The 21725-nt window shown below is 36.1% G+C and overlaps 9 protein-coding genes across 9 annotated transcripts; 3 read left to right on the top strand and 6 right to left on the bottom strand.

Moving 5' to 3' along the window:
• Positions 1-535: 535 nt before the first annotated feature.
• On the top strand, positions 536-2137 carry DFA_01427 (uncharacterized protein; the record flags this gene model as incomplete). The annotated part of the gene is made up of 2 exons (XM_004359334.1): positions 536-1558; positions 1637-2137. The coding sequence occupies 2 exons, from the start codon at positions 536-538 to the stop codon at positions 2135-2137; spliced, it is 1524 nt and encodes a 507-aa protein (XP_004359391.1).
• Positions 2138-2305: 168 nt separating this feature from the next.
• On the bottom strand, positions 2306-3561 carry DFA_01426 (G-protein-coupled receptor family protein; the record flags this gene model as incomplete). The annotated part of the gene is made up of 3 exons (XM_004359333.1): positions 2306-2641; positions 2720-3027; positions 3099-3561. The coding sequence occupies 3 exons, from the start codon at positions 3559-3561 to the stop codon at positions 2306-2308; spliced, it is 1107 nt and encodes a 368-aa protein (XP_004359390.1).
• Positions 3562-4514: 953 nt separating this feature from the next.
• Positions 4515-4844, bottom strand: DFA_01425 (uncharacterized protein; the record flags this gene model as incomplete). Its single annotated transcript, XM_004359332.1, has 1 exon — positions 4515-4844. One exon carries the CDS (start codon positions 4842-4844, stop codon positions 4515-4517), a length of 330 nt encoding a protein of 109 aa, XP_004359389.1.
• A 285-nt stretch (positions 4845-5129) lies between these two features.
• DFA_01424 (uncharacterized protein) lies at positions 5130-7989 on the top strand (the record flags this gene model as incomplete). Its single annotated transcript, XM_004359331.1, has 7 exons — positions 5130-5263; positions 5314-5585; positions 5680-5872; positions 5946-6584; positions 6659-6880; positions 6960-7353; positions 7453-7989. 7 exons carry the CDS (start codon positions 5130-5132, stop codon positions 7987-7989), a joined length of 2391 nt encoding a protein of 796 aa, XP_004359388.1.
• A 128-nt stretch (positions 7990-8117) lies between these two features.
• Positions 8118-11046, bottom strand: kif6 (SAM domain-containing protein; the record flags this gene model as incomplete). The annotated part of the gene is made up of 3 exons (XM_004359330.1): positions 8118-8872; positions 9104-9695; positions 9784-11046. 3 exons carry the CDS (start codon positions 11044-11046, stop codon positions 8118-8120), a joined length of 2610 nt encoding a protein of 869 aa, XP_004359387.1.
• A 120-nt stretch (positions 11047-11166) lies between these two features.
• expl1 (expansin-like protein) lies at positions 11167-12894 on the top strand (the record flags this gene model as incomplete). The annotated part of the gene is made up of 5 exons (XM_004359329.1): positions 11167-11239; positions 11379-11405; positions 11550-11571; positions 12010-12128; positions 12197-12894. The coding sequence occupies 5 exons, from the start codon at positions 11167-11169 to the stop codon at positions 12892-12894; spliced, it is 939 nt and encodes a 312-aa protein (XP_004359386.1).
• A 51-nt stretch (positions 12895-12945) lies between these two features.
• Positions 12946-14597, bottom strand: DFA_01421 (uncharacterized protein; the record flags this gene model as incomplete). Its single annotated transcript, XM_004359328.1, has 3 exons — positions 12946-12952; positions 13279-13733; positions 13806-14597. The coding sequence occupies 3 exons, from the start codon at positions 14595-14597 to the stop codon at positions 12946-12948; spliced, it is 1254 nt and encodes a 417-aa protein (XP_004359385.1).
• Positions 14598-14906: 309 nt separating this feature from the next.
• On the bottom strand, positions 14907-15956 carry DFA_01420 (DOCK family protein; the record flags this gene model as incomplete). Its single annotated transcript, XM_004359327.1, has 1 exon — positions 14907-15956. The coding sequence occupies one exon, from the start codon at positions 15954-15956 to the stop codon at positions 14907-14909; it is 1050 nt and encodes a 349-aa protein (XP_004359384.1).
• An 83-nt stretch (positions 15957-16039) lies between these two features.
• On the bottom strand, positions 16040-21531 carry zizA (DOCK family protein; the record flags this gene model as incomplete). The annotated part of the gene is made up of 8 exons (XM_004359326.1): positions 16040-16529; positions 17659-17829; positions 17895-18070; positions 18146-19176; positions 19241-20006; positions 20100-20427; positions 20502-21034; positions 21100-21531. 8 exons carry the CDS (start codon positions 21529-21531, stop codon positions 16040-16042), a joined length of 3927 nt encoding a protein of 1308 aa, XP_004359383.1.
• Between the last annotated feature and the right edge of the window lie 194 nt (positions 21532-21725).

Below are 21725 nucleotides of genomic sequence, written 5' to 3'. Positions count from 1 at the left end.
TTCATTCACATTCACATTCAAAGGGTAAGGTACGTATTATGATCAAGAGAGAGTTAACTAAACTATTTTTAATATCTGTTAAAAAGAAATTGAAAAAGTTAGTTTATATGTTTAAAAGAGAGAGATAGAGAAAAGAACAAATATTAGGAGGTATTGGTTCAGAGATCTTGATGATAGTGTTAAACTCATCAGGCCGTCAGAAGTAGCATTAAATTTTCATCAGTCCGATACCCCATATTTGTTATTTGATTCTTTTCTCTGTGTTGACTATAAATGATTTGATTCATACCTTTTGAAGAGATAAATTATGAAAAAACGAATGTGTCTCTGCTTCCTTTTGTCTGCAACACCAAAGCCGCACAAGAAAAAAGATTAAAATTAATTTTTATTGTTTGTTTGCCAAAAAAGACGAACACAATTTACAAAACTATGTAATCAGGTTTTTTACAAAGCTCCAAATTAGCTTGACGTGCTCTCAAAGATCAATTTAATCAAACAATATATCTAATCTAAAAGGATAGATAGATAAGTTACAATGAAAAGAATCATAGTAGAGTATAGTCCAAAGATTAGATTTAATGTACTATCAGCATCATCAATGTCAAACGTTAACAGTAATAGTTCAAGATGGAGTGGTATAAGTAATATGGTATTTGGTTATGCTAATAACAATAGCAATGTAAAGACTACAACTGCAACTACAACTATGACACCTTCACCTTCATATAAAAGAGAATTTAGTAGTTCAACAACACAAGAATCAATATTGGAAGAATTGAATAAGAACCTTGATTACTATTACCATTCAAATGATCCAAGTCATAGAGATGTGATGCAAAAGTTGGCCGATAAATTGGTTGAATTGGATGCAAACAACTACAAGAGCCATCTAAAGAGCTCGACAATCTATGGTGAAAAGTTGGGAGACTATGAACACGCTGTCAAAGACTTGAGAAAGTCGATAGAGTTGATGATCAGACAAAAGGTGGCTATGGGTGACATGGTACACCACTTGCATCAATTGGCATCATACTATCACAAGATGGATATGTACGAGAGTGCTGAGGACGTGTACAGACGTGTCCTCAAGATTGCACCCGACAATACTGCCAATATGTTGTTGTTGGCATCGAGTTGTGTCGCACGTGGAGACTATACTGCCGAAGTATCAGGACTCTTTAAAAAGGTGTTGTTCAAAGAGACTGAAAACATCAATGCAATGCTTGGACTGGGAACATGTCTAACATCGTACGGACAGTTGCCAGAAGCTGAAAAGTTGTTCCAACGTGTCATTGACCTCAGCAACAAGAAGCCAAAGGAAACACTTGGTCTCGTTGCCACTATGATTGTACACGAGAGTGCACTTCGACTCGGACAACTATTCCAATACAGAAATATGAATGAAAAGGCAGTAGGTGCATTCCAAACTGCTCTCAGTTATCATCCAACTCATCATGCCACCTCTCTAGTACTTGCTAAAACACTCATGGATATTAATCTGCATGCACGTGCCTACAATGTTATAGTTGATTCTTTTAATCATCCAAATGAAGATATTGTATGTATAGTAGAAAGAACAATAGTTATTTAAATATATATATATAACTAATTCATTTTATTTTATTTCATTTTAAAGGGAGAAACAATGGCAATGATGGAAATTCAAATAGATTGTTTGAGACATTTGAAAAAGTATAGAGAAGCATTAGACTTGGCACGTGATTTGGAGAGTAAGATGATCGATTGTGGTGAAGCATATTTAATACCAAGAATGAATTTATTGATAAAGACAATCGATACAATGATCAATTTTGTATCGGAAAGAATCAACAAGGAGAATCAGTTTTCGTTGACTGATTTCCTCGCCAAGAAGGGTAAAACAATCAAAAAGGCTAGAACAGAGGAAATCGATGCCATTGCAGACTACTCCAACTCTATCTATCAGGATTTATCCAGTGCCGACGTAAGTGATGCCAATTCAGTCATATTCTTTGATGACGTTGCTTCACTCTACAGAGACATCTCAATTGGTGCCATTCTTTTAATCAACAACAAATCAAAATTTGAACCAAAAGATTTTGCAGAGTATAGTAAATACCTTGTAGATTATTATAATAGTTTTTGGGTAAAAGAATAAATAATAATAATAAGAAATCAAAACGGATATTATATATATATTTAAAAATATAATTATGATTTATAATTATTATTAATTTTGTTTTGTTTTGTTTGTGATATTACTACAATTTACCAACTAAATGATACTACTATTGTCTTGTTGTTTGTCTATCTATCTCTATCTCCTCTATCTACCATTAATATTATAATGATAGGGTAAAGAATTTTTTGAAAATCTTTGACTGTTGTTATCATAGTCGATGAGTAAACTAGTGTGATCGGATATGGGTCCAAATGTGTCTTTACCTCCGGATCCATTTGAAAATGATTGTTTTGGTCGACAACATCCAAAACACGAAAAGAACTCTCTGTATGTGCCAAAGAAATATTCGTCAATAATTCCATATACCATCGAATTGATGAATCCTTGAAGTGGTTGGAATATCGATTGTAACAGATACAATACAAATATCGGATTTTGTGGATAAAGATAGTTTTGAACTCTATTTACAAGTGATGGTAACTAAAATATAAAAAAATAATAAAATATATATTAATTAATATCTAATATTACTTATAGTTTTGGTTGGATTGTACATACTTGACAAATTAAAGAAGCTAAAATAAAATAAAAGAATCTACCTGTTATAAATCCATAACCATCTTGTTTACCAAGTTTAATACGAAGATAGACATAGGAGATTGTAATAAATAAGACGATGGCTAGACCGGGGATATAAACCAATAGTCTTACACCAGGGTTAGATATCCAACACCATGGGCCTGTGAGAGGCCCAAATAAGCCAAACACATAACATGGTATCAAACTCAACAATGGGACACCCCAAGATACAAAATGGAATATTTTAAAATTGGTTTCTGGTGCTTTCGATGTTTTCTTATTATTTACTAAAAAAAAAGAAAGTTAATTTTAATATCAAATTGAAGCATGTTGAATGTGATGGGTTAATTTTACATACAAACTACAGATAAAAAAGTAAATACTATACAAGATGACCAACATAGAGCTGCCAATTCACAAAATTGTATTCCAGAGGCTTGGATGGTACAAAAAGTTTCATTGTAGACACTCTCCCAAGGAAACCAAAAGAATGATCCAATGAAACCAGGTAGATTGAGTAGAAAGATCATTTTTGCGCCATCTTCCTTGTTGTGCAACCCTTTTAGATATTTGATGAGGTAGGTCGTTATGACGAGGAGCGTGCCTGCCAATGTCATACACGACGATCCAATCAACACATAGTGCAGAATATCTCTTTGGTGTACTGACAATTCGTAATTTGATTCACCATTACTACCTTGAATAATAGTGTCTCTTGTTGTATTCATCATTGCAATGGAGGTGGTGGGATCAACCGTCGTCGTCATTGTGTTCGCCATATTTCCATTACTATTATTATCTGTAAAATAGTCTATTATCATTCTATTTATCTATATATATTTATAAATCTATATGTATCTCTTTCCTATTTATATATATCCTACTCGAACTAAATGATTGATTATGATTGATGATTGCTATTTTAATAAATTACAAAAATGATTTACAAAAAAAAAAAGTGTAAAATGTTGATGATGTGTATGTACAAAAGAAAGAGAGAGAATAGTAAAGTGATAAATGGAATGAAGTTGGTTAGTACTAGTGTGTAGTGTTTTGTTTGATTGAGATATTCTTACAAGCTTGAGTGCGGAAATTAATCTTCACAGGTTGTTTATTATCGCCCCCAAGCTTGAGAAATATCTTGCGGGTTACTAGGTTGGCACTTTTTCGGGTCAATCGATGAAAATGAGATGATGAATCAAAACAAAAAGACAATGGACAAGTTAGTATGTTTAATTAAACTAGTTTGGGATCGGGAACTGAATTACCCCAACCTGTGTGGAAAAGGTCTTATCTCGCATTTTCTTTAAAGTTTACCAACTATAAATATAAATAGTATTCTTTTTAGTTGTAATTTGATTCCACACAGTGCCTGAACTTTCCCAAAAAGTTTCTGTCACGAACGATTTTTCATAATAGAATTCATCGTACTTGATCGAATTGAGTGCAACTGTTCCATGACCTCTTCCTTCGGAGGTCCCCGGGTTGAGGAAGATTCGACCTAAGATCAAAGTGACGATGGTATTGATTGATAGATATCTTTGCACGACCTTTGATTGAACCAGGCTAAAGATCTATCTATCTTCAATGAGTTGATAAAAAGAGTAGAATGATATGATGTGTTGACGAGAAGAGACTGTCCATACAGATCTTGGTAATAGCGTTCATAGTACTATAGTATTCACTATTACTATTATGTCATTGTCATTATTCGTTATTTGTTATTTTTGATAGTTGGTGATTTATTTTTCTTCGTTATTCTTCTTCTTTGCTTTTATCTTTTCAATGATTGTACATCTGATGGATCGACAGTGATGATAGCCTTTTTCCAATCCTTTTGTCTGAAAGCTCTCTTGGTTCCTTGTCTCTTTACTCTTCCTTGAACGTTGAGAGTGTTTACTTTTGGTACATCGACATTGTAGACAGACTTCATGTATCCCTTGATATCCAACTTTCCAACATCGCAAGAGGTACGGAACTCTAACTTTCTGGTCTGTGGGAATTGTTCAAATGACTTTCTAATGACTGTCATTTGCATGTTTGGGAAGAAGATATTGTTCCAATATTTGGTTGCCTTTTGGGCTGTTTGTTTAGCAATCTCCATTCTAAATCTAATCTAATCTATCTATTAATTATATATCGAGAATACAAAGCTCTAAAGTATCATAACAACAAGTAAAAGATCGTCAATGTTAATGTCAAGTCTATTCGTTTCTTTCATCGTGATCAATCATCATCATCATGATTCTGTCGTTTGTTTCATTCTCCTTCTTTTCTCTTTCTCTCTCTTCATCATCTATCTATGATCTATTTCTATGTTATCCTACCTTTTATATTCTTTCTTTAAAATAAATAAATAAACTACAAATATATGATTGATAAAATTTGAATGAGAGCAAGCAATGATCGTTTTATGGATGGTGTTTGTGCATGTTTTTTCGAAGTTCGTCCAAATCTTGCTGCTTTTGGTCTGTGTCAAAACCAACACTCTATTTTTGTCAAGAATGTTGTATTAGATTTAAAGTAAAGTGTAGATAAAGAAAGAGGAAGAGGATGTCTACACCAATAAAAAGAGGAGGAGGTGGACGTAAAAAGGTGTTATCATCAAATACATCTCATGTAATTACATCACAGACAACATCATCAACCTTTAACAACAATCAAGATCAAGATGAAAAGACTAAAATAAGATATCAATGGGCAAAGAATATGTTGAATTGGGAGGATGGTTCATATTCATTGATCACTAGAGAAGAGTTTAGAACCAATATACTATACTCTCTATTCATCTTTATCACCTCTTTTATAATCTATGTAAAGACTCAATATCCCGATGTATCTGGAGGTATGCAATTGCATCAATTTTAAAAATGAAACTAGATTTAGATAGATAGATAGATACTAATTATTATCAAACACTATGTTGTTTGTTTATATAGGTGATGCTGGAGAATTGATTATTACAGCACATCAACTTGGTATTGCTCATCCACCCGGATACCCTTTATTTACCATGTTTGGTCATTTCTTTGATAGCATCATTCCGTTTGGTACCGTTGCATGGAAGGTATCAACAATGTCTTCCTTTTTCGGTGCAATTTGTTCATCTGTCATCTATCTAGTCATTAAATTGTAATGTATAATAATAGCACACCAAATCAAAAGGTTGATCAAAATATTAATCATTTATTTAATATTAATTTAGATGGATAAATGATAATTGGTGTGGAATGGTATCAGCATATTTATTTACATTTTCACCATTGATTTGGTGCTATCAAATTCAGGGAGAGGTATTTTCGATCAATAATCTCTTTGTTGCACTTATCATGTTAATGTCAGTGTGGTATGTTCGTGTCAGAATCTACGAAGATCAAGTACACAACACTTCATTTTGGACATCCGAACGTATTGGGTATCTATCGGCATTTGTTTGTGGATTGGGTCTCACCAACCAACATACATTGGTTGTCATTGTCGCCCCATTTGCATTTTGGTTGATGTTGATTGGCGGACGTGACCAGTTTTGGACAACCAAGTCTTTGGCCAACATGTCGCTCTGTGCACTTGCCGGACTGTCACCCTATCTCTATTTGTTTGTTTCACCACGTGTCAACAAGGTTCAATACTCTTGGGGCAATACCGCCACCGTCTCTGGGTTCATCACTCATTTCCTTCGTCAGGAATACGGTACTTTGCAACTGTACAGTGGTGACAGTGGTACCACTCAACTCATCGATCGAATCATTTTGTACTTTACCAATCTCTCTGATCAATTCTCTACCGTTGGTGTTGTTTTTGCCTTGATTGGTTTATTATCTTTATTATTAGGTAGTAATTTTAAGTAAGTCAAAAGAAATAAGTAAAAGAGAAAAAATATGAACATTCTATTTATTTATTATTTATTTATTTTTGTAGGAGTTTCCAATCCAAATCAATTGGTACAATGATTTTGTTTACATTTACCTTTTATGTAACATTCTTTTTCAATCTATGTAATTTACCAATTGAAAAACCATTGTACAAGGGTGTATTTTTACGTTTCTTTATGCAACCAAATGTTATCATCTCTCTTGCCATTGGTGTTGGTTTGAAATCAACATTTAACATTATTTCAAAATATAATCAATCTATCAAAAAGTAATTAAACAACCAGAGAGCATGAAAATTAGATCAAACCAATTTATTAATTTAATTAATTTCTATTTTTATTTTTTAGATATTTATTACCAATTGTATCTATTGTTATGATTATTTATCAAATCCAATTAAATTATTGGATGCAAGATCAAAGTGATAATTATTCATTTAGAGATTATGGTCATGCCATTTTACAAAACCTTCCACCAAATGCCATTCTATTGGTTGGTGGTGACCTTGTAACCAATGTCCCACAGTATCTCAAGCTTTGTCATGGTGTTCGTACCGATGTCGATATTATCAGTCTCGAAGTGATGAGTTGGGATTGGTTCACAGTCACTCAAGGTCCAGTGTACAAAAATGTAATTTTCCCAGGAAGAGTCTATCATCCAAATCTCTATGATGGATTCTCATTAAAAACATTTTTAGATTCAAATCAACATCGTCCTGTTTTCATCTCTGGTGATTTTAAAGTATGTTTTAAAACAAACAAACAAACAAACAAAAAAGTTTTAAAAAGACATTGACCTAACCATTAACTTTTTCTTTTTCTTTTTCTTCTTCCTCGCTAGTACGGTGATAATTCATTCCAACAACATTATTATACATTATTTAGAGGGTTTTCATCACAAATTTTACCAGTCAATGTTGATCGTCACCACTATCAAATTATATTAAAAGAGTATGAAAAGTATCCAATCTTTAAACTTCCAAATGACACTGCCAAGTGGCCAGAGGATTCTTGGGAGTACTTCCTCGTCAACGACGTTGCTACACATCTTGAAAAGGGTGCAGAGAATCTATTGAGTACCTATCTAAAGGAGAGTGGTGAGGAAAGCGACAATGCATTGCGATTGTCAATCAAGATGTTGACACACGCTTTGGAAATCCGTGCTGGCAAGTGCTGGGCACTCAAACACCTTGGATTGTCCTATGACCATCTTCGATACCGTATCATGAACAACCAATCAACCAAAAACCCTCACTCACTCTATGAAAAGTATACTCAACAGTTGCACTACTATTGGGGTCAATACATAGATCAGTGTGCTCATGAAAAGGATCAGGATTGGGCTACCATCAAATCAGTTATTCAAACTAATAAATAACAACAGACAAACCAAAACTCTTTCTAGGAGACATTCATTTTAATAAATTTCTTCTCTAAAATGTTCCCAGAGTATTTGTTTAAAATTACAACAATTAAAATTAATTATCTTGTTGTTGTCTAATTAATTTATTTTGGAAAATTTCTTGGAGGTTGGATTAAACTCTTGGCTCTTTCTCTATTATTGTTACTGCTACTTGGGATTTGTGATGGCGTTGGTTGTTGTTGTTGCTGAGTTTGTTGTTGTTGTTGTGGTTGAACTACACTCTTTAAATTGTTGATTAATTGTTGCTTGATATCTAAAAATTGGTCAATGCTAGTTAAATAACTCTCGAGTGAAATATTTCCTGCTTCGTAGTAGGCAATGGCTGTCAACTCCTTTTTCAACAGCTCTGCGAATTGATCCAAATGGTTTCTGTGGAAACTGACATAATCAATCTTTGGATTGATTCGACTGGATTGTTGTTGTTGTTGTTGTTGTTGCTGCTGTTGTAATAGCTGTTGCTGTTGTTGTTGTTGCTGTAATTGGGCTTGTTGCTGTTGTTGTAATTGAGCTTGTTGTTGTTGCTGTAATTGTTGCAATTGTTGTTGTTGCTGTTGAAGGAGTTGTTGTTGTGCCTGTTGTTGTTGTTGGATGAGTTGTTGTTGTTGGTGTTGCAACGTTTGTTGGGTTTGGTTGTTTGAAATGTTGTTCGAGGTGGGTTGAGCCGATACAGTTGAATTGGTTGTTGTCGACGTGGTTGTGGTTGTTGGCGTAGTAGTATTAGTATTTGTGTTGTTTGTTGTGGTGGTAGTAGTATTACCTGACGATGATGATAGCTTGTCAGCTGCAAGTTTCAAATGGTCGGGAGGTGGAAGTGGAGCTGGAATATTGTAACTGGCAACTTGTTTCTTTGTTTCGTTGGAACCCAGTTCCTTGACACGATCGGCGTAACGCAAGGTGTTGAGTGTGTGCTCGGATGAAGTGTGGTTTGGCGAAACATTGGCAATCATGACAGTACGACTGTTGCCAACAAATGAATCCTTGAGCACCTGTGTGAGCGTGCTTTGACGGAACGGCGTGTGTTTGGACGCCTGGTCGAGCGCACGAATGCATTCCTTGAGCGCCAACAAACTCTTGTTGATATCGGCACCCTCCTTTCTCGTCTGCTTGTCATTGTCATAGGTATCAGACCCACGTTCACTACCAGCCAAATCGATAAACGAGAACTTGCCATGAAGCTTTTGAGTCTTGATGTTCTTGAGACTGATCTGGAGAATGGCATGAGAACGAGATGAATCACTGTTTACACCAGTCGACCCTGTGCTTCGACACTTGCTGCCATCGTCAATAGCCGACATGAGCTCTTCGGGGTTTTGGACAAGTCTCTCGCCAAGACCGACCACCACAACATTTTGCTTTTCGTTCTCACGGCACGCCAACTTGTTACGGTCGTGCAAGAGATCAAACAACTTTCCACCATAGATTTCAAAAAAGCTGACATGAACCTCTAACTGGTCCTTGAAATAGGTTTCAAGACGATGGAAAATATCACGTGCTGCCAACGCATACAAACCATCGCCATTACCAATCATTGTGAATGTCTTTCCAGACCCAGTTTGACCATAGGCAAAACATGTCGCCTTTCCTTTGTGAAAAATAGAATCAACCAATGGATATGCTGTATGTAAATAAACTTGATAATTATTTGAATTTTCATCAAATACCTAAAAAAAAAAAAGAAAAAGAAGAAAATATTAATATGTTATTCTCTATTATATAAAATTAAATGTTGGTTAGTTTTCAACAACATACTTCATCAAATACAAATTTATGTTTTTCTGTATATTTTGTAAGATCAAGTTTAATCTTTGGTTCGTGAACATATAATTCTTTTTTGCCACCAGATTCTAGGATATCCTTTTCGTTTTTAGCTGTTTCCTTTTTGTTTAATGGTCTCTTTCTAACACACACTCTAATACGTTGCCCATATTCATTCATGTCAATGAAAAAGTCTGATACTGGTGGTTCAACTGGAAGTGGAACTGCAACTGGAATTGGAACATGTTGTTGGACTGGAGCTTGTTGTTGTTGTTGTTGTTGTAATATTGGTTGAGAATTATCATAATTGAAATTGTTAAAGTTAGTTGATGTTGGTCTAGAATTCATTCCAAATTGATTATTATTATTATTATTGTTATTCATAATGGATTGGAAAAGTGGTTGATTGGATGTCATACTAAGTGAGGATGGTACATATTCTGATTCATCATATTCCTCTTCTTCAATGTACATGTCTCCATCTTGTAGTTGAGAACCACTACGTTCTTCTTCTCCTTCAGACACTTCTAAAATGTCACCATCTTCCAACTCACCGAGATAATCTTCATCTGATTCATCTTCAAATTCAAAATTACCGGTTGCTGCAGTGGTAGCAGAGTTGTTAATAGGTGGAGTCAATGGACGTGACAAGGATGGTAATTGAGGTAATGAATGGTGGTGTTGTTGTTGAGGTGGTTGTGGTCTCTTTGCAGGTGGTGTAGATGGATTGGCATCGAATCCATTCTCCAAGTTGAAATCGAGGTTAAACGACTTTGCAATGCTATCAATGTTTTGATTAAACGATGTACTGCCACTGCTGCTCCCTCCTCCAATACCACTGTTGTACAAGTCTCCCTTTTGTTTTTCCAATTCTCTTTGTTTGAGTAGTAATTGAGCTTGTTGAATTGGATCGACCGATGATGAAGAAGAGGGAGTTGCAAAGACAGATGCAGTTCTTGAAATGTTTGGTGTAGATTGTGTCAACATGGACAAACCTCCACTAAACGATGAGGAGGAAGAAGGAGTTGGTGGAGTAGATGCAGATGTAGGAGTTGAAGACTGCTTTTTAAGCTGTTGAATCAAATGAAACAACTTCTTTCTATCTTGAAGAGTGTTGATTCCAACTAGACCATAGTCTTGCATGGTAAACAATAGGAAACTTTCACATGTTACCTTTCTCTTTACAAAGTTGGGATAGAATGATTCTAATCCTGCTAATTTCAACCACTCGTGTAGTTGATCACTATCTGCTGACATGTTATTGTTGTTGTTGTTGTTGTTGTTGTTGTTGTTGTTGTTGTTGTTGTTGTTGTTGTTGTTGTTGTTGTTGTTGTTGTTGTTGTTGTTGTTGTTATCTTTCTACTATACTATACTAAAATGTACGTAGTATTTATCTATCAACCTATTACTTTGTCTATCTATCCAAATAAAGAAAGAGAGATAGGTGTAGGTGTGTGGTTGAAAGATTGTCTGTGTGATAGATTGTTTAAAAAAAAAAAAAAAAAAAAAAAAAAAGGAGGGAGATTGATCATCATTAAATTTGTTATCTTGTACTCATACCATTTCAATAATATTTATTTATATAAAAGATAATACAATAATACACAGACCAGACTGTATCAAGGAAAAAGGTCAAATTTGACTTGTATGCTTTCTTACCCAAAGGTAGAACAGCCCAAAGTATGTCTCCTCCCTGTTTGCCATCAACTTTCAATCATTGGAGAGCCAGAATAAAGACCAATCCCCAAAAGAAACAATAGTAGTACGTGTAAAAGCTACCATGTAAGCAAGAAGTGCCCATGAACTGCGAAAAGTTAAAGTAGCAACCCCGAGAAACATAACTAGGTCTCAGTGGTCTTGAGTTGCAGCTTTAACTTTTCGCAGTGAGAGAACCGTTCAACGACCTACGGTAATAATAATAATCGAGTAAGAATATTCTACATATTTCAACAAACATGATTTATTTCTTTCTTTCCTTCCTTCCTTTTAGTTGATAACGAGTGGAACACACAAAGCCAACACCAAAGTATTTTCAATGAAAGGCATCAGAAAAATCATCGTCGATTTGAAAGAATCCGTTTCCCCACTACGCTTCTTGACATGATTGTTTAAAACAGTTTGTATAAGCTACTTTATTATTTATTTATTTATTTGTATTATTACTACTTACTTACTTACTTACTCTCTAAAAATGAAGATTGTATTATTACTATTATTCAGCTTTGTATTATTAGCTACTACTGTAGTAGTCAATTCACAACAACCATCACTTGACGTTTGTTATTCACAGACTGAGGTTAGTGATGGAGTTGCTACTTATTATGAAGAGGTTGATGGAGGTAAGTTAAATAGATCTATATTATTATCAATTCAAGTATTCTAACTCTGTATACTACACTCTACCTAGGATCATGTTCATTTGGACCACTTTTTGGAGAGACTGGACCAAAAACACCATATATTGCAGCATTGACATCGGCCTGGTTCCAAGGCTCTTCACAATGTGGTATTTGTTATGAAATAACATCACCATACACAAACAAAACCATTACTGCAATCGTAACTGACCAATGTCCAACATGTGAGAATCAACATCAATTTGATTTGTCGGTCGATGCCTTTGTAGAATTGGGTGCAAAGGATATTGGTGTGTTGAAAGAATTAACCTATAGAAAGGTTGCTTGTCAAAACATCAATGGTAATGCAAAGATCAAGGTAAAGGATGGTTCAAATCAATGGTGGGCTGCTTTTATGGTATACAACACCAAGGTTGGTGTGTCAACTGTCAGCGTCACTCTTGCTGGATCTACAACCCCACAATCATGTGTAAGAAAAGATTACAACTATTTTGTATGTGATTACGATTTTACAGGTGGAAAGTTTGTAGTTACTGTCACCTCTGAATTGGGTCAAGTAGTCACTCAATCTATCGAAACCGTCCAGGAAAATCAAATCATCGAATTGAGTGAACAATTTAGTATTGGAGAATGTAAAGGTGCTAATCTTTTATACACTGGTGTTTCTCCTGCTTCCACTATACTATCAAATAATATTTTAATCATTGTATCATTATTATTATCATTACTTTCTATTTTCCTTTTCTAAAAAATACACAAATAATAAATTATAATTATTTATTTATTTCTTTTTATTTATTTAATATCTATATTATGTTGTTTGTTGTTTGTGTGTTGTGGTTGTATTGAAGTAAATAAGAAATATTGATTATATTGATATTGATAGGAAGAAAAGGTAAAATGTTGGAATGTTGGGTTCATAGTTTGAGTTTGGTTGATTTTGTGAAATAGGATGGTTAAATAATGATCTATCATGTGTTGGTTGGGTTGGAATGAGGTCATAAATGGGTTGATGACAATGGTAACAATATCGTTGGTTATGTATTTCATATTGATTTGTTGGAGAACTGGACAGTTGTTGGATACAATCTGACCCAACAAACCAAAATCCAAGTCGGGTTTGGGTTGGTACAAGTATCCACCCAAAGTGAGAGAAACAAGTGACTCCATATGTCGATTATATAGTATTGATATTGGCATACGATAGTTTGAAAGATTCGTATTACCATTTTGATTGGAGAATAGGAAAGTTAGATTATCCTTGTCTGGTTGAAAGTTGTCTATTGTGAGTTGTTCGAGTGTTTTTGGTAGTTTGTGAGATAGAATGAGTGAAGACTCGGGGTCTTCACCACCACTCACCTCATCATCGTCGTGGTCCAAAGGTGGTGGAAGTGGTGGAGCACAGAGTCTGAGTGTTCTAAGAGTCAAATGATTAAACAAGACAAACGGTGTCTTATGGTTGGTCGATACCCTGACATGCGGGGCTTGGACATCACGCAACTCTTTGAAAAAGATGGATCGATTAGTTGTTTTGATACAGAGGTATTGCAGAGTATCACGAGTCACTATGTCGATAAAGTCATACAACTCTTTGACCAAATTAACAAATAGTGACAGTCTTGTAAGCGACTGGATACGCACAAGTGACGACCAATTTACATTGTCAAACTCTTTTGCCTTGATCTTTAGAGTTGTCAAACTCTTACATAACACACTTGAAGGTGACGATGTAAAGATCGTGTCCAACAACTGATAGGAATATAGTTTTTGGTCAAGTTGAAGCTTCAGACATTCAATGTGTCGTGCTCTGTCATGTGTTAGTATCGCCTTTGGGTCAGTCAGCTCACCACCCCTTTCCGGTGTCTTGACTATCACCTTTGATAGATAGATATCAGACGAGTAGAGTGAAAAGTCGTATGCCTTGACTTGACCGTGACGTAATGAGTCATGTGCAAGGTTATCTACACATACACGGATTCGTTGTGGGGTACCTTGTATCGGATACAAATAACGGTCATGTATCTCTGCCAATGAATCGAGATTGAATACATTGCTAAACACAATAGTGTGTAATGACGGTACGAATGATCTACGAGCCAAAGAGTGTTCTCCCAAATGACGATACCTCTTGAAATGTGTCAACATGGTATAGATATTCTGACAATCGACCGTACGAACATTCTTCCAAAGACAATACCGACTCTCCAAATGTTTGACCACCTGGTAAAAGTCATACGGGTATTTCATCACTAGTTGTTCATCAATCTGTTTAGATACTGCTTCAAACCAAGACCATCCAACCAATGATATTCTAATCTTTTGTTTTAAAGGTGAAATATCAAATCTATTATTCCAAAAGTAACCAACTATCTTTTCTATTACTACTGATGGTAGTTGTTGTTGTTGTTGTTCTATCTCCACCATTGTAGTTGTTGATTCTTTATCCTCCATCCTCTCTCTCTCTCCGCTCTATCTCCGTCAATAGTCTACTACTTTGTTTCTTTTACTACTAGTTTGTTGTACATTGAATGAATGATGATGAGTCATCATAGACTAAATCATGATTAGTATCCAACAAAATTCTAATTCATGTACCCTCAAGATTTTTCATGGAATGAGCCCCTCTCTTTTAGAAATAGAAATATTATTTCCATCTTTATTTGAAAGTTTGTTTGGGTATACTATATATCTAGATAAATAAATAAATTGTTTCTCTATATCTTTTTTTTTTAATTTATTAATTTGTGTTATATTATTATTTTAAATTGATTCAGCACCATTTGGTAAAGAATCAGATAGATGACTACCTTTTTTAAAGGAATTACTTAGACGTTGAGTGATTGATTTTCTACTTGGAACAGAGAGGAATCCATAGGAGGAGGCTGGTGAACTATTGTTAATGTCAGATGATGGATCATCTTTACTGTCATTTAACGATGCACTGATCGAAGAGGATGATGAAGAGTTGCTAAGAGTGGATTGAGCAAGGAGTGGGTGATATGATCCTTCGGGTGGTGTGACTTGGTATTGCTCCATACCTACTAGTAGTTGGGCATATCCTTGTTCCATCTCTTCTTGGAATTCAATGGATGATGGAGTATTGACATCTACGTTACTCTTGTTAAATAGTAATGCTTCAGCACATGCACCCAAAAAGTTGGACAGAGATTGTTTGAGACGTTGGATATGTTCAACAGAATAACTATCTCTTCCAGCAGCAGTCTCTGAAAAGAAAGTTCTACAAATTTCTTGTGGTCCTGCATTGACTTGAAGTCTGACCGACCCTTGAATAACCTGTTGTAATGTTTTAAAGTTTGGTTGTTGAGTTTTGATTTCAGCATTTAATGTCTCGTAACGAGCATCAACTGCTTCAATGGCATTTTCAATGGGTGAGAGGTTGATTTCTTGTTTGGCAGTGACGATAATTCTCTTTTTGGTGTATGGGAAGTGTTTGGCAACAGTGAGGATAGTCTTGCGTTTGTATTGGTCGGCTACCGAGTTTCCTTGACCTGCACCACTAATAGTGAATGGTGTCTCAAACATGAAACGTGCAAGATTGACACAAGCTTCAAATGGTGTACGTCTTGACTTGCTCTCTTCAGCCGTGAAATATGGAGTGACCGATGTGATTTGGAGGTAGCATTGATTCTCGTCGAGTTTGGAGAGATCGACGACACTCGATCCTTCAATGATTTGTATGGCAGTTTCAGCAAGTACAAACTTTTTGGCAAAGAGTGTACGTAGACGATCCTTGATTTCTACAAGTCTAGTGATCTTTGGTTCTTTGTAGACGTATTCTTGGCCGTTCATCTCTTCGAAACGCTTGCCATAGAATCCAACACGGTAGTAGCTGCCAAGCATACGCGACTTGGTGCGAGTGCACTCGACGATTCTTAAAAAGATGTCTTTGAGGTTACCGTGACATTTGGCCAGCTCCTCATAGTTGAGATTGTACTCGTAGACGGGTAGTAGCAGCTTGTACACCAAATTGGCAATCTCGTAGAGATCGGCATCCTTGAGCAAGAGTATGGCGTCGTTGATGAGCGAGCAGAAATAGTCGATGGAGAATCGCTGGTTATTGTCGTCGTCTTCGCGCTCAATGTACGAGTTGCTCTCCTCCAACGCGTTCTTGTTGACGTTGAGGAACGCTGCCGACCCGTTGATCGTGGGGATGGGCGAGCCGACCAACACCAAGTACTCTGATACCAACGCGGCCATATGCAAGTAGCACTGGGCAGCTTCGGCAAAGTTCTCTTGTTTTTTGTGGAAGTTGGCCAGTCCTTGCAACCAGATGAGACGTGTGTCGGCATTGGACTTGTTGTTGTCGGCGATACGATGGTAGAGATCGGCGACCATTTCAGGGTCGTCCTTGTGGTTATTGATCTTGATATTGTCAATGACAAAGGTGTGCATGCGCTTGGTCAGGTCTTCCACCTGCTTGGCAAACGACTTGGTGCCGAGACGCTCGGCCTGTGTGTTGGCGTAGGCGTTGATCGTGTCAAGCGACTTTTTGAGATAGTAGTCGTCCTTTATCTCCTTTTCCACAATCTTGGACAACCCAATGATGATCTGTGTCTTGGCACGCACAAAGTTCTTGCGCGCCTGCTCAAAGTTTTTGCGCATCAAAATGTATGTAAACGCAGCTGCCTCCTCACGTGTGGTACGATTGGGCGAGTTGCAGTGGCGGATGGCGTTGTAGCAGAGATCCGAGCAAAATGTGTTGGTCTGCTCAAAGATGGATTTGGGGAACTTGAACACAAACTGGCGCAGCGCAAAGTAGAGTTTGGGGACGAGTACGATGGGCTGATTACGACACAACATGCTGTGCAGCAGCTGGAACACCTTTTGAAGCACGTCACTGTAGGCAGTCGACTTGAGTTCGCGTTCAAACTCGTACATAAAGTCGTCGCATGTGTCGATGATGATCGACCCCACCTCGGTGGCCAAGTTGCTCTCGAGACGGTCGTCATAGTCTGACATGTTGATCTTGTTGGCAGCCGACAATGTGCCCTTGTTGGCAAACCCACGCTTGTCCTTGGCGGCGGCATGGTGGTGCTGTGGCACGGGCAGGGCAGCGCCCGACCCCCCGCTCGCAGGTTGGTTGTACGACTCTAGAATACTCTTGCGTGCATCCACACGCTTCTCGCGAAGTGATCGGTTATTGTAAGATGACAACTTTTTGGAGCCATATGGCGATGAACGACTGGTGCTCGAGTAAAAGTCCTCCAGGATCGACTTGGCAGTTGACGTACGAATCGACGAGAGGGCGAGTGCACGTTCCAGCAGCTTGTCCTTGCCGACAAATTCGAAAATGTCGGTACATGTAGTCAGAATCTCAAACAGTGCAATGTACTTGGTCTTGACCTCTTCTTTCCACCACAACCGGATCAAATTGGGGTGTACACTCTTGAGTAGATACAAAAAGCTGATTAAAATGTTTCTCTTTACCGTAAATGAATCATCTCTAAACATTGCCCAATTACTGACCACACTCGACAAATACGGTACAAACACACCGACAATACGTTGTTTGGTCAATGGATCTTGCCAACGTGTATCCATTTCAATTTTAATCAATGTATCTCTTAATGAATTGGCTGCATCCATTCTAACCAAACATTCCTTATGTGATAAACCATTTGATATATGTGAATTTAATAATTCTGATAAAAAGTGTTTTGATCTAAAAATTAAATAATAATAGTTAATTATTATAATACTCTATTCTTATTCTATTTCTATACATACGAAGATAAAACATTATTTAATTTCAAAGATGGATCAATTCTATAGGGCATTGGTAAATTTAATTGTACAAAGAAATCATTTTGACAAATAATTCTTAAAAATTCAAACTTTAATTCATTGATTTCTGTTTCTGATTCATTTGTACTTTGATCAAAATCTAACACAACCTTGTCAATCTAAATAAATATATATTAATTAATAAATATATTTTCTTTTAACATTATAATGTTACTTTTTTGATTTACACTTACAATTGAAAATACATAACCACGATCACAAATACTTAATAAAGAAGAAATTAAATGACCAAGAGATTTGACCAATTCTTTTGAAAGTTTAAAGGTATGTTTTACACGAGTGGAAGCCTCCCAACGAAGAATAGAGATTAATTTACGGAGTTGACAACGAACACCGACAAATCTACCCTTTCTAGTCTTGTTTTCCTCACGTTTTGATCGTTCAATCAAACTGAGTGACATGGACTTGAAGATAATGGTAAAGAAGAATTTGGAGAATCTGAGGATATTTTCAGAGTTGTGCTCTTGGAAACGCATCAACTCGAGCCATGTCTTGATAAGTACCTCGTAGACTGGTTGGTGCTCGTGAGGATGGGTCGACGATGGTGAGGATGATGGTGGGAGTGTACTGTCTTGTTGGACAATATTGGTGAATACAAACTTGGCGTATCGCTCGTGCACCTTGCCATTAATGTCATTGACAATGTTGAGAATATCACCAATCACGATAAAGGTGGTCATTGCCAACTCATGACTGTGCTTGGAACTGGTCATGATACGGAACAATTGGTTCATGACAATGGGAAAGTACTGTGCGATCGATTCCAACTTGCAGTTTTTTAGGTTCTTGATGGCCTTGGCCATCTGGTCAGACGAGGCGCCAGGCGACGAGATGACATTGAAAAAGGTGGTAATGCTATCATCGGTCGATGCAATACTTGACACTAGCTTGGTACGCACTTGGAAGATTGGCTTTTTATTGTCTACATAACGAACTACCTCTTGCGTATCCTTGTTGTAACGTGGTGGAAGCTCGTATGCCACCGGCAACGTGTACACGTCATCCGACAATATCTTACCATTTCCATTGGCATAGATGGGGAGAACTGCATGACCAATCGGTGCATCAAAACTATTCTCCTTGTCACTCTTTTGACATGTAATATGATAAAATGTAAACAATAAATGTTGATTACTATTTAAATTAATTGGTAACTTTAATTTAATTTCATCATAGAAAAATGGTGTCTTTGAATGATATGTAACTAAATAAAAAATAAATAAGAATAAATAAATATTTCTTTTTTTTTTGTTTTTTTGAAAATTTACCAGAAGTTAAATATTTTGAAGTAAATGAATCATTATTACTACGACCATAGATTAATTTCATACCATCGAAATTAACATTATCATCATTTTCCATGAGTTGAATTTTACATGTAATATTTCTGGCAGTGACTGATCCACTACGATTTGAAAAGTTGACAGACTCTGGATAGATATAGAGATTGTGAATGTATTCTTGATTGGCTTCAAATCTTGGGAATGATGAAAACTCTTGCATCTCTTTAATCAGTTTATCTGGTGTTGTTGTTGTTGGTACAGTAGTAGTAGTAGCAGTAGTCTTTGCAGAGGGGATAGCATCCTCTGGACGTGGTGACAAGAGACTTGGAGTGGTTGAGAGTGATGATGAAGCAGATGATTGTACTGGTAGAGGTTGTGGTTGACAAATGTTGATTGGAGTAAGAGACTGATTATAGACTATAGTGTTTGGTTCAAATGGACTAGTAAAAAGATTATGGTAATTGGAGACCTCTGACATGTCGACTGTGCAATGACCAGGAATAACCTTTAATTTCTTGGTCGATGCACTCTTTGAGAACTCTCCCAGTGTGGAATCGAGCATTTGCGCATCGGTACTATCAGGACGATATCGATAGAGTGGACGGAAATGAGTATTCTCGCCAACACCCAACTCTCCCTCATCTCCAAACACTGGTACACATCCCCAACAAAATGCTTGTCTATAAGCACCCAATCTTGAACAATTTGATCTAATTTGTTCTTTTAATTTTTCTCTTTCTTTATCCTTTAACTAAAAATTAAAAATATCAAAAATCAATATCTATATATTATTTCCAAAATATTTAACTTTAACTCTACTCTCTCTACTCTGTCTTTTACTTACATTACACTTTATGTATGGTTCAGCTTGATCTTCTAAATCACCCATTAAAATCTTTTCAACCTTTAATACCAAGTAAATATCTTGACTTGATTTGGCAACTGTAAAGATTGCCTTTTTGGTAGCGTTGAGGTCATCCTTTGTCTTTTGATTGGCTCCAAGCAACTTGTCGGTCTTTTCATTGATAAAATCGAAATGGAATACATCAGATACTCTTACTTTTTTAGAGATATCAAATAAATATAAACTACAATAAAATGGTTCCGTTTCTTCGTCTTTTTCCCAAAATTTAAATACCAAATCTTTACAATCAACTAATATTACTCTTGCCCTAAAAAAATAAATAATTAAAAAAGATGTTAAAAAGACTGGTTTGTTTTCTTTTTTTTTTTTGATAATAATTACTTTTCTTTTTGATAAATGGGAGGATCAACAATTGATGGAGGTTGTTCAGATAGGGTAAAGTAAGAGTATAAACTCTTTTGATGTTGTTCTTGTTTGTTTTGTACGCGGAGTTGTCTTTCCAAATAGTTCATGTGTAATTCGTCGACGTCGTCACTCTTTACAACCACACTATTTGATTGGAATATGGAAACATCGACTGCGCCGCCACCCCCATTGGATCCACTCTGATGGTGATGATGGAATTTACTGTTGTTGTTGCCATTACTACTAGCACTAATGGTTGTTGTGATGGTTGGTTGTGGTGGTGGTACTCCATTGGAAGAGTTGGATGGTGAATCGTTTGACGATGATGAAGATGAAGATGAATCATCTGGTAACGCTTTATACTCTATCTTCTTTTCCATAATACTATTGACAATGGAATGAGGTGTCTCATCAACTGTAAAATCATTTCCTTTTAATGTTTTCCAATTGGTTGAATAATAAAAGTCAATGCAATCATCGATATATTGATTTGCTCCTTTTTTATAATCCTAAATGAAATAATAAATATTAATAACTATCTAGCATTTGTTTTCTGTAATATGTCTTTGCATACCGATGGTAATACCAAAGTTCTATTATACTTTGGAATAAGTTGAACATGATCGGTTGTAGTTTCATCGGGGATGACAACCAACTCTCTGACTGTTTCTCTGTTGATTTCCTTTGATTCATAGTAGTACTTTTCAAAGTCGAATGGGTATTGCTCGTGCTCAGTCTCTACATCGTCCTCTAATAGAATGGCTGGAATCTGTCTGGTATTTCTCTTTGCATATTCTTCTGGTGTAAGTTCATTAGATTGTGAATGGTTGTTGTTGTTGTTGGAGGTAGTACTACTTTCCTTTGAAGCAGAAGTACCGTTAATACTTTCGTTTAAAGGTGCTGTAGTAGTAGTAGAAGAGGATGAAGATGATGATAATGGCAAGCTGTTTGAAGAAGTATTTGTCTTTTTCGATTTAATAAAGCTCGATAGTTTCTTTCCTTCCATCGTTCTCTCTCTTAATTTAATAATAAATAATAAATACTACAAATAGGTAATGATACTATTCTTATATAATATATAGGTAAACTAAACTAAACTAAACTAAACGAAACGAAACTTGTCTAATCTTTCTTCTTTCTTCAACGCGTTTTTGATAATATCAATAATAAACAAAGTCGATGGTGATGATGATGATTGTA

This window comes from Cavenderia fasciculata (assembly GCF_000203815.1).
Source record: "Cavenderia fasciculata unplaced genomic scaffold Scf_Dfasci-F-a-25c12.r2-5, whole genome shotgun sequence".
Taxonomy (NCBI): Eukaryota; Evosea; class Eumycetozoa; order Acytosteliales; family Cavenderiaceae; genus Cavenderia; species Cavenderia fasciculata.
The sequence above is the reverse complement of the archived record's forward strand: the minus strand, read 5'-3'. Positions and strand labels throughout refer to the sequence as shown.